Below are 11,565 nucleotides of genomic sequence, written 5' to 3' on the forward strand. Positions count from 1 at the left end.
TTTAAATAAATAAAAGCAGTGGTCATTTTTTTTTTTTTTTATGTAAAATTTCAGAACTGCTGTATTTGTGACTCAGATTGGAAAATCTCACATGGTTTCTGTAGATTTCTGTTAGAGATTTATCTCTGCTTTGCAGGCAACACTCGACAAAACCACTTCCTGGAAATACTAAATCATTTTGAAGGGGGCTTTCACTTGCTCATCTGCTAACCATCCCCGTTTAGTATATTGAACATAATTTTAAGGAGAATTTAAACAAAAATGTGTTGTACAGAGCTGCTTTGCAATTAAGGAAGTATAATTTATATAAAAAATATAAGTAATAAACTAATAAAATAAATGTATCTTTGTTCTGTTTCTTTATGTAGTTACTTAAATCAAGCTTGTGTTTAACTTTTCTTGCAGCTTTTACCGGAAAATACATACTTTTTCCTTTTTTTTTTACATTTGTGCAGCTATAGCTGCAACTTAGCATTATTTTATGCCCTAGGTAAGAGTATATTACAATAAATCGTAGGAATTGAGGAAATTCCACTGGAGTTCTGTACACACATTGTTTGTATACACATTGTTTTGTGCTCTTTTGATAAATATTTATTTTCTATTGCACAAAAGTAAACCTCATGCATTATTCGCACATATTTAGAGTGCTGACTTTTACACTCTTCTCAGCCCGCTCACATGTGTTATGGGGGAGATGAGGAGGTTTCAGGTTTTAAGATGAATAGATGTTAGAGCCTATATGATTCACACATGTGTGAATAACAAGTGTGAACTAAGTGAATTTAAATAAACACTTTGAGACCAGGAAAACACACACACACATCTAAAAAATTACTAATGTTAATTGATTTTGATCTTATATTTATTAGTAAATATTGGGATTAAAATGAACTAAGATTAACAATGCTTTAGAAGTAGGCCTATTGTTCATATTTCATGTTACTAGTTATATGTTAACAAATTAAACCTCATTGTAAAATGGTAGGCTACCATGTCTTTTCTGTATTAGCTGTACATTTAAAAATATATATTCTACATGGTAACATTTTGTGCTTAATGTTTTGAAGAAACAGTATTTTCATCCATTTTCAATGTGTGTGCATGCTTTTTTTCATGAATTCAAAAGTTCTGGGTTACATGTGGGTTTCCTCTGCTGTGTTTAATAAAAGCGTTCAGTTCAATTAATTGTCAGTGGTTGTTCTGTTAATAAAGCGCATGACGAAGAAAGAAATCCAATAATACACAGCAGAACAAACAGGAGATCAGATCACAACCGTGTAAATAAAAAACAACACGGAACAATGAACAGACAGAACCCAGGGACTAAACACACAGGGAGAGATTATTAACAGAACAGGGGTTAACAACCGAGGACGCAGAACACATGCAAACGAGTAGGCCTACAGGAAATACTGTGAAAACGAAACCAAAACAGAACACACAAGTTACATTAATATCTTCTCAGATTAATTTGGAATGTGGACTTTTTTTCTTTTTCTGTTGTTGAAAAATCGTGACTTAAGGGATTTTTTCAAGTCAGGAAGTCGGGTTTACCCTTCTGTACGCAGCCATGTTTTAGATAGAGGCTAGGCTAGAGCAATCTAAATTAAAAATAGCATTCAACTGTATTGAATACAGGATGTGCCTGGCATTTTAGAACAGCTGATGGAGACCTCTTTATCAATCACCAGACCAAGGGATGAACGACGACATAAACACTATAAAGTTCACATTTAAAATAATGATAGATCTGTTATTTATATACTGATTGAGGACAGTGTTTTATACGGTGGCCGAGAGAGCTCAACACACTGCAACTGAAGAAAACACATGCAAATAGAAAAAAACACATGCAAATAAAAAACACACACACATGCAAATAGAAAAAAAACACATGCAAATAAAAAACACACACATGCAAATAGAAAAAAACACATGCAAATAGAAAAAAACACATGGAAATTAAGAAAACATCTTCATCACAACACACGTGTGCTCCAAATACTCACAACACTCACAACACAACCAAATACAGAATAGCGCTGCAAAAGTTCACAACACAACCAAATACAGAAACGCGCTGCAAATAACACAGACCATACCGGACATGTTTCCAGGGGAACCAAAAAAGTGACGAACCCGGCTGGGACGTGCTGTGTTATTTCCATAGACAGTATAGGGTTATTTCCAGGCAGCGCGTTTCTGTATTTGGTTGTGTTGTGAGTATTTGGAGCACACATGTGTTGTGAAACTAATGAAGATGTTTTCTTAATTTGCGGGTGTTTTTTTCTATTTGCATGTGTGGTTTTTTTTATTTGCATGTGTTTTTTTTATTTATTTGCATGTGTGTTTTTTCTAGTTGCATGTGTTTTTTTCTATTTGCATGTGTGTGTTTTTTTATTTGCATGTGTTTTTTTTTTTTATTTGCATGTGTGTTTTTTCTAGTTGCATGTGTTTTCTTCAGTTGCAGCGCGTTGAGCTCTCTCGGCCACTGTAGTTTTAAAGTAGAAAAGGTAAAGTTTAAAAATGCAAGTGTAAAAAAAACATAAGAGAGACAAAGAACAATTCTGATATTGAAAAGTTGATTTGTACATTTAATTTACAAGAGAGTAATTTACACACCATTGGGTAAGTGTTTATCTGTCTTCAAAATGGCGGTTTCTTGTTTTTTTTTCTTTTAAAGGGGGTTATTATAGTAGGCTAGTGTAAAAAAAAATCTGTTGTTCTTTTTTTATTATTCTTAACATTTGTATTCTGGTATTTATTTGTAGTTTGGCAAGTTAGTCTAATTAATTTAACAATGTACTGATTCCTGGGAAACCATTAATAAGAATTGTTTAATTTATTATTTTAGTACAAGTATTGTGTAATTGGTATAGGAAAAAAAGAAAAATACCAGTCAAATTCACCATTCAACTGCCGGGAATCGAGGTTTAATTTTTTTTTTTTTTAAATTAACCCCTAGGGTTAAGAAAAGGGTTACACTATATATATATATATATATATATATATATATATATATATATATATATATATATATATACACAGTACACATTTTAGGACATACTCAAATGTTACTAAAAAATTAAATAAATAAGCAGTACAAATCTAAAGTTCAGAAAAAAATATTGTTGAGTCTTGAAAAGTCCATGTATGTTTTGATATTGTAAACGTGCTGAACATGAACACCTTGAAACCATCTAATCATGTAAAATCATTAACTGCATTCAAATGAATGCTGATGAAAAAGAAAAATGAAAGCATATCTCTTCTTGGTGTCACTAGGGTCCCATTCTGAGCAGCTGCCTCTTGAGATCATTATTAGAAAGTCAACAACGTTTTAGACATGATCACAATTAGATCCCTATTAGACAGAACAAACATAGGCCAGAAATATAAAAGAAATACTGGCAACATGGAGCAAAACTCACAGCAAAAACATTTCAACTTATAGCACACTGCACTCATATTTTCAAAGCTGTTCATATACAAATCACATTTAGCTACTTTTTTATTTATTTAAACAATGTAATAATTTATTGTGAAATTGATTTCTTTAAATTTGCTATTGGTATGTGTTAATCTAACGTAAAATACTGTATTGATTTTATACGGGACGCATCATTTTAGGCCACCTGTGAATACGGGACGATCCTGTATTTTACGGGATGGGTGGCAACCCTGATAAAAATATCAAGCATTACGTTATTCTTCTGACATCTGAAATATGCATAGATATATACACTAGTTGTCGCCTTGGGGCATTTCATTTGAACGAATGCGTCAATAGAGCCGCCATCATGGAACAGGGGAGCCCCTGCTCTTTAATGCATCAGCGTCAATGTAGGCAAAGGTCTAACGGAAATAAAATCACCATAAATCGTCATGAATGCGATTTTCTAGTTTTTTTGGTTTGTTCCAACAGTCAGACATGTATTTATTTATCATTGAGTCCAGAGAAAAAAGAAAAAAAAACGTCCTAGTTTAGATTTTGTTCGTGTGAACATCCATACCCAGCACAAAAGTCCGGCATCATCCATGAATTCGAAGTACAGGCGGAGATAGCAGCGTTACCTAGCTACTTCCTATGACAAGACCCCTGTTCCAAGATGGCGGTGGTTTTGACGCATGCTTAGAACCCCAAGGCAACATCTAGTGTATATGTAGTAGTGAGGTTAAAAAGATAAATATGATTTATGCAATACAAAACAATATTGTATGTGAGTTTATTGTTGTTCTGTGGGTTAACTGAAAAAATGAGGTGTAATTCAAGAAATGTCCATTAGGGGGAAACCAAAGGCTGCAGGTAGTAGCTGGCACAAACTGTTGTGCGTCACAGCAAATACAGCTTGACGCAGAGACAACATCGAGTCCGTGTCTTCTGATTTATTCATATATATTTTCCCCCTTTTTCAGAGGTGCAACATTTTGGAGGCCCCGCTGGGATGGATGGTCCCTGGTCCTGCCGATCGATGTAGTGCCAGATGACAACATTCCACCTTGCAACCACAACCATCACGATAGAAGGTCGGCGGTGTGCAGTATAGTCTCACGATCGGACGTGCAGAAGTACGAGTAATCTGAGGTTCCTTACCCTAACCAGGAGAAGCTGCAAGTTCTTCCTGTCCAAGTAGACATTCTGCTTTACACAGACACTGACCATTTATTCACAACCAACATGGACACGCTAGAGGACTTGAAACTTGAAGTAGTTGGGACACTTTATACACTGAGTAGTGACCAGTTGATTGCAGTGTGTAGCTTTCTACATATAGTTGGTACTGAACATGAGAATGTTTTAGGGAAAAGTCGTTCATCTCTAATTGCACACATTGTGAAGTATATAGAAAGAGAGGAGGTAGAGGAACTGGAGGACCAAGGTATGTCTCTCCTCCTTAACCTGAAAGACAAAATTGTTGAAATTCGACTACCACTTCAGCCTGCAGTTCAGAATTCTGTAGAGCCACAACAAGTAGCTCAGGTGTCAGAACAGGAAATGCTGCGAAAACAGATTGAAGCACTGCAGTTAGCTTTACAAGTATCACTACAGCAAACACAAAGTGAAACAAAACATGAAGTAAAGACAGTGAGCCAAACAAACCAGAACAGTAATCCTCTAAGAGATCTCACCCAACCATTTGTGTGGCAAAGAGAGTTTAAAATAGCTGGCCAAATTGGAGAACCAGGACAAAAAGATAAACTTAGTTTCTCTAGCCTGGCTCATCAGATTGAAAATGGAATAAAGAAAAACGTCCCTGAACACGAAATAGTCCATGCAGTCATCAAAGCAATCGCGCCTGGCATGCAACTACGCAGTTACTTAGAGGGCAAAGGCAATTTAACGTTACCTACCTTGAGAAGAATCCTTCGCTCACACTACCAGGAGAAGGGCGCGACCGAACTGTACAAACAACTCATGTCAGAGGCCCAAGACAGCAAAGAAACCCTTCAGAACTTTCTCATTCGTGCATTAGATCTGAGGCAGAAAATTCTTTTTGCATCACAGGAAGCTGAGTCTAGCCTCAAATACGACCCTATTCTGGTGCAAAATATGTTTCTCCACACAGTACTTACCGGTTTGCAAAACGATTACATCAGGGGTGACCTCAAGCCATACCTGCAACAAACAGACGTGAGTGATGAATTGTTGTTAGAGAAATTGAATATCGCATGCATGACCGAGGCAGAAAGACAAAGTAAAAAGAAAAATGCTGTTCAACATCGGCCGATGGTGCACTCCGTTGAATACACTGATGTTCCAGCACCTGCAGAGAAGAAAGGGAAAATGTTACCTCAGGAAAATCAGAGTAAACACAGTCCTGACTTGCTAAATGAACTCAGAGAAATCAAATCAGACATGGCGCTATTAAAGAACCTCAGTGCTGAAGTGTCACAAATCAGAGAGTCGATTCAACTGCCTCAAGCCAGTGCAGCACAGAATTTGTCTTCACCTGGTTTACAAGACGACATACCAGCTAATCAGTTTAAGTATTCATCTCCTGCGTATTGGCCGAAATACAGCCCAGAACAGAGAGGAAGGACCACTCAATTTCAACAAGGATTTGCTCCTCAACGTCATTTCATGCAGCCAAGGGGTCATCCTAGGAGATGTTTAAACTGCCAACAGAGTGAAATCGATACTTATTGTACTCACTGTTACAGATGTGGAAGCAGTGAGCATTTCCTGGCAGGCTGCAGAGCAAGAACAACAAACTTACCCAGAGATGATCGTTTAAACGAGGGAGGGTCACTTCCATGGGACAGGAGGTGACCTGCCAGGTGTTTAAGTCCCACCAACAGTGCTCGTGTTGTGGCGTGAAGGGGGATTCCCATACATTAAGACTGTGTACATTATGCCATAAGTCCCTTTACTGCTCTAAGTTATGTCAGGTTAATCACTGGAGTGAACACAAGAAAGACTGTAAACGAAATGAACCCAAAGGTATGCAAGAATTAAGGGTGAAAACGAAAACGAATTCAAACAAAACATTGAGTGTGGCCACTTTAGTGGGAAAACAGTGTCTCATTGACTGTTATATCCATGGAGTAAAAACAACAGCATTGTGGGACACAGGTTCTTAAGTTTGTATCATTGATGAGTGGTGGAAAAGTAAGGTATTACCTGATGTGAAGCTAAGGCTTGTCTCCGAGATAATTGATGCATTTGACACACTTCAGATAGTTGCGGCCAATGGACAAGGTATCCCTTATGTTGGATGGATAGAAGTCACATTTCGGTTGCCAGGAGAAAACAGTGATAGCAGAGATTCCATCATTCCCATTTTAGTAACAAAGGGAAAACACCTCTCCCATCCTATTATTGGTTACAACGCTATTGAGCTCATAGTGACTAACCACTCAGGGGAAAGCACAGATCCAATATGTGGAGAACAGTTAAAGAGAATAGTGAAGATGACATTCCCGAGATTAGAGACAAACCACATTAAAGCTTTTATAGAACTTGTAAGGACAGAAAAGTCACATGAATATGTGGTGAGGACTCCAAGAGAAAAGGTGTTAATTCCCAAGCGTACCTCTCTGCAGGTTGAGTGCCGAATAAAGATGAGCCCACTAAAGGAGGACATCACTTTGATGTTTGAACCCGATGTTGATCCAAAATGGGCAGAAGGGCTTGAGTTCCAGGAGACACTTGTGCAAGTAAAGGGGGGTGCCCCACCATACATCGTGCTTGACACTCGGAACCCAACGGATCATGACATTGTCCTGTGTAGTAAAACAGTCATTGGAACAGCACATGGGGTACAAGCTGTTTATCCGCCCAAGTCATTCGACCAGGCAAGCCAGTCCATATGTACATCAGTGACTTCCATCCAAACAAGCAACGTTGAGTCTACCAGTGATGTTTGGGACCCCCCGGTGGATTTGAGTCATCTGAATCAGACTGAAAAAAGAATAGCACACAAAATGTTACGAGAGGAATGTCTGTCATTCTCCAAATCAGATGATGACATTGGGTGCATAGAAAATTTAACACTGAAAATATCTCTACAAGACACGATTCCTGTTGCACGATCGTACATCTCTGTGCCGAAGCCACTGTATAGGGAAGTAAAAGATTACCTTCATGACCTGATTGCTCAGGGCTGGATATCAAAGTCAACATCATCTTATGCATCACCTGTAGTCTGTGTTAGGAAAAGGGATGGAAGCCTACGCCTTTGTGTGGATTACAGGGAGCTGAATAAGAAGACCCATCCTGATCGTCAGCCAATTCCCAGAGTACAAGATATCCTCGACAACCTGGGTGGGAATTCGTGGTTTTCACTATTAGATCAGGGCAAAGCATATCATCAAGGGTTTATGGAAAAGGAAAGTAGACCTCTGACCGCATTCATAACTCCATGGGGGTTATATGAGTGGATACGAATTCCCTTTGGTTTGATGAATGCTCCAGCTGCCTTTCAAAGATGTATGGAGGAATGCTTGGAGAGTTTGAGAGACCGGATATGCGTGCCGTATCTTGATGACATACTAGTCTATAGCAAGTCCTTTGAAGACCATGTCCACCATGTGCGGGAGGTATTGCAGCAGCTTAGACGATATGGAATAAAACTGAAACCAAGTAAATGTGGAATGTTCAAAAAAGAAATTCGCTATCTCGGAAGGATGGTTTCTGCTGAAGGTAGCAAAGTGGACCCAGCTGATACGGAGGCTGTGCAAGTTTGGAAGGAAAAGAGGCCAAGCACCGTCGGACAGCTGCGAACTGTGATGGGGCTCTTAGGCTACTACCGACAATATATTAAGGATTTCTCAAAGATTGCTGGACCACTATATGACTTACTCAAGGGCTCCCCAAGAGAGGAAAAGATGTGCCAAAAATCAAGACAAAACAGACTGAAAAATAGAGGAGTGCCTTCTAACCAACCAATAGTTTGGAAAGCTGAGCACCAAGAGATTTTGGAGATATTGATCAACCATCTGGTCGAACCACCTATTCTCGGCTTCCCAGATTTTACGTTGCCCTTTATTCTTCATACGGATGCCTCAAACCAAGGTCTGGGGGCAGTATTATACCAAAAGCAGGATGGCAAGCTCCGTGTAATAGCATATGGCTCTCGGACACTCACGACTGCCGAACGAAACTACCATCTCCATTCGGGTAAATTAGAGTTTCTCGCCCTCAAGTGGTCAGTGACTGAGAAATTCAGAGACTACTTATACTACGCTCCGACATTCACAGTCTTCAGCGATAATAATCCCCTCACGTATGTATTATCTAGCGCAAAGCTGAATGCAAGTGGTTGTAGGTGGGTAGCTGAGCTAGCTGACTTCCATTTTTCAATCAAATATCGCCCTGGTCGAGAGAATGCAGATGCTGACAGCTTATCAAGACTGCCTCTCGACATCGAAGAGATGATGGAACAATATACAGAGGAATTGTCATCAGACTGTATTGCAGCGACTGCTCAAGCAGTGGAAGTACAGGAAGATTCTTCATGGGTAGTATCTGATCCTCCATGTCCAGCAGAGCGGGGTGTCAATAGTCCTATTCCTGAGAATGAGATACAACAGGCCCAACGAGAGGATCTGCACATTGGACCTGTAATCAAATGTAAACTGACCAGTGTGAGGCCTCGTGGCCACCAAATTAAGTCTCTTACTGCTAAGAGTAGATGTCTTCTTCGGGAGTGGGAGAAGCTCCATGTAGATGAAGATGGAATCCTGAAGCGGAAAACATCTACACGGAACCAATTGGTTCTACCTGAAAGATACAAGACAGTAGTAATGAAAGAATTGCACAATGAGATGGGCCACCAAGGCATCGACCGCACAACATCCCTAATCAGAGACCGTTTCTTTTGGCCTCATATGCAGCAAGAAATCGAACATTATGTTGCAAAAAGCTGTCCTTGCTTAAAGCAAAAGAAGCCTTGTAAAGAAACAAGGGCCCCTCTCACCAATATCGTCACAACGCAGCCCTTTGAACTTGTATCGGTAGACTTCCTGCATTTGGATAAATGTAAGGGGGGATATGAATATATATTAGTGGTAGTCGACCACTTTACACGGTTTGCGCAGGCATACCCTACAACGTCAAAGTCTGCTAAAACGGTAGCTGATCGCCTGTTTAATGACTATGCCCTGCGATTTGGATTTCCAAAACGAATACACCACGACCAAGGTGGTGAATTTGAAAATCAGCTTTTAGCCCAACTGACAAAGAATTGCGGTGTCCTCAGTTCCAGAACGACGCCATACCACCCGCAAGGGAATGGCCAGACAGAGCGATTTAACAGGACCTTACTTCAAATGCTCAAAACACTGACAGACAAGCAGAAGACGAACTGGAAGGAATCCCTGAATAAACTGATCTTTGCATACAATAGTACTAAATGTGAGGTCACAGGGTTTTCACCTTTCTATCTTCTTTATGGACGACATCCCAGACTGCCAATCGACCTCCTGTTTGGTTTGGAAGAAAGCACTGGTACGGTAAGCCACCAGGAATACATGAAGAGATGGAAAGACCAAATGCGGGAAGCATATGAAATATCAAGGGGCAATATGGAAAAGGCAGGAGGACGGAGTAAGAAGTATTACGATAAGAAACTGAGGAGCACAACTTTGTATCCAGGTGACCGCATACTTGTTAGGAACCTGACACCAAGAGGAGGTACGGGTAAGTTGCGTAATCATTGGGAAGAGACCATCCACACTGTTGTAAGGCAAGTCAAGGAAAATCTCCCAATTTATGAAGTCAAGCCTGAGCTGGGGAAGGGGAGGTCTAGAATCTTACACCGTAACCTCTTGCTTTCATGTGATCACTTGCCGATGGAAGGACAATCCAACAAAGATGTTGACCTAGAGAAAAGATTGACAAAGGACCACAAAAAGAGGAGTGACATTGTTGAAACGGATAGAGATGAAGAGGATGAGGATGAATGTTGTCTTTATTACTCACCAAATCAACACTATGGTGGAGAAGGGTGCAACAAAGATGCTGATGAGTTAGAAAGGGGGGTGAGCGGACTGGCCGAGCAGATCGAGAATATCGCCGAAATCGGAAATCGAGTGGACACTGCTGGGCTATCAGAAAACGGATGCGAGGAAGACTGTGATGAGGAACTGATTCAAGCTGAGGATTCCTTTGTAACTGGACAAGAAGGAGAGGAACATGTCAAGAACACACAATCACCTGAGCAATGCAATGATTCGACAACAGTTGAGAGACATTCTAGACCTCAGAGAGAAAGACGAGCCCCTCGACTGTTCACTTATGATCACCTTGGTACTCCCAATTGCCATAATACAAGTTGTAGTCGTGAAGTTCAGCAGTATCAGAATGTGCCTTACCTTGGACACCAAACATTTCCATTATGGCCAAGCCCAGGGCCATTTTATAATCCTTACCCATACCTTGCATATGGATATCAGGGATAGACTGTTGCTTAATACAGGCAAAGAAGTAGTAAAAGCAGCATAGTTCACAGAAAACAAAGTCTAACAAGATTGTCATTACTAAAAGCCCAAGTTAACTGCAAAATGTTGGGACAACATCTAATTGTGAGGGGGAATGTGTAGTAGTGAGGTTAAAAAGATAAATATGATTTATGCAATACAAAACAATATTGTATGTGAGTTTATTGTTGTTCTGTGGGTTAACTGAAAAAATGAGGTGTAATTCAAGAAATGTCCATTAGGGGGAAACCAAAGGCTGCAGGTAGTAGCTGGCACAAACTGTTGTGCGTCACAGCAAATACAGCTTGACGCAGAGACAACATCGAGTCCGTGTCTTCTGATTTATTCATATATATTTTCCCCCTTTTTCAGAGGTGCAACATATATATCTATGTGAAATATGAAGGATTTTTTACAACTCATTTAGTCAAACTGATAGATAAGATTTATTTGTAGTGCAACCTTATAATTTAAAATGATTTGTTTCAGTCTTTTTGAGTGGAACTTCCCCAAACCGGAAGTGCCTCCCCATAATCTAAAGCACAGTAGGCTTAGGGAAAAGGTAGACAAGTTGAAGTTGAAGACGCCGGCCTAATGCTACAACATAAACTAACCCCTAACCGTACTCCACATCCTAAAGAC

The 11,565-nt window shown here is 39.7% G+C and overlaps 2 protein-coding genes across 2 annotated transcripts in view; both read left to right on the top strand.

Moving 5' to 3' along the window:
* Positions 1-11,565, top strand: part of LOC306998107 (uncharacterized protein) — a 514,861-nt gene that overhangs the window by 46,665 nt on the left and 456,631 nt on the right. The window lies entirely within an intron of this gene.
* Positions 2,119-6,274, top strand: LOC306998999 (uncharacterized protein; the record flags this gene model as incomplete). The annotated part of the gene is made up of 2 exons (XM_079613395.1): positions 2,119-2,222; positions 4,420-6,274. Exon 2 carries the CDS (start codon positions 4,682-4,684, stop codon positions 6,272-6,274), a length of 1,593 nt encoding a protein of 530 aa, XP_079469521.1. The 5' UTR covers positions 2,119-2,222; positions 4,420-4,681.

The sequence above is a fragment of the Phoxinus phoxinus genome, assembly GCF_949152265.1.
Source record: "Phoxinus phoxinus genome assembly, chromosome: 5".
Taxonomy (NCBI): Eukaryota; Metazoa; Chordata; class Actinopteri; order Cypriniformes; family Leuciscidae; genus Phoxinus; species Phoxinus phoxinus.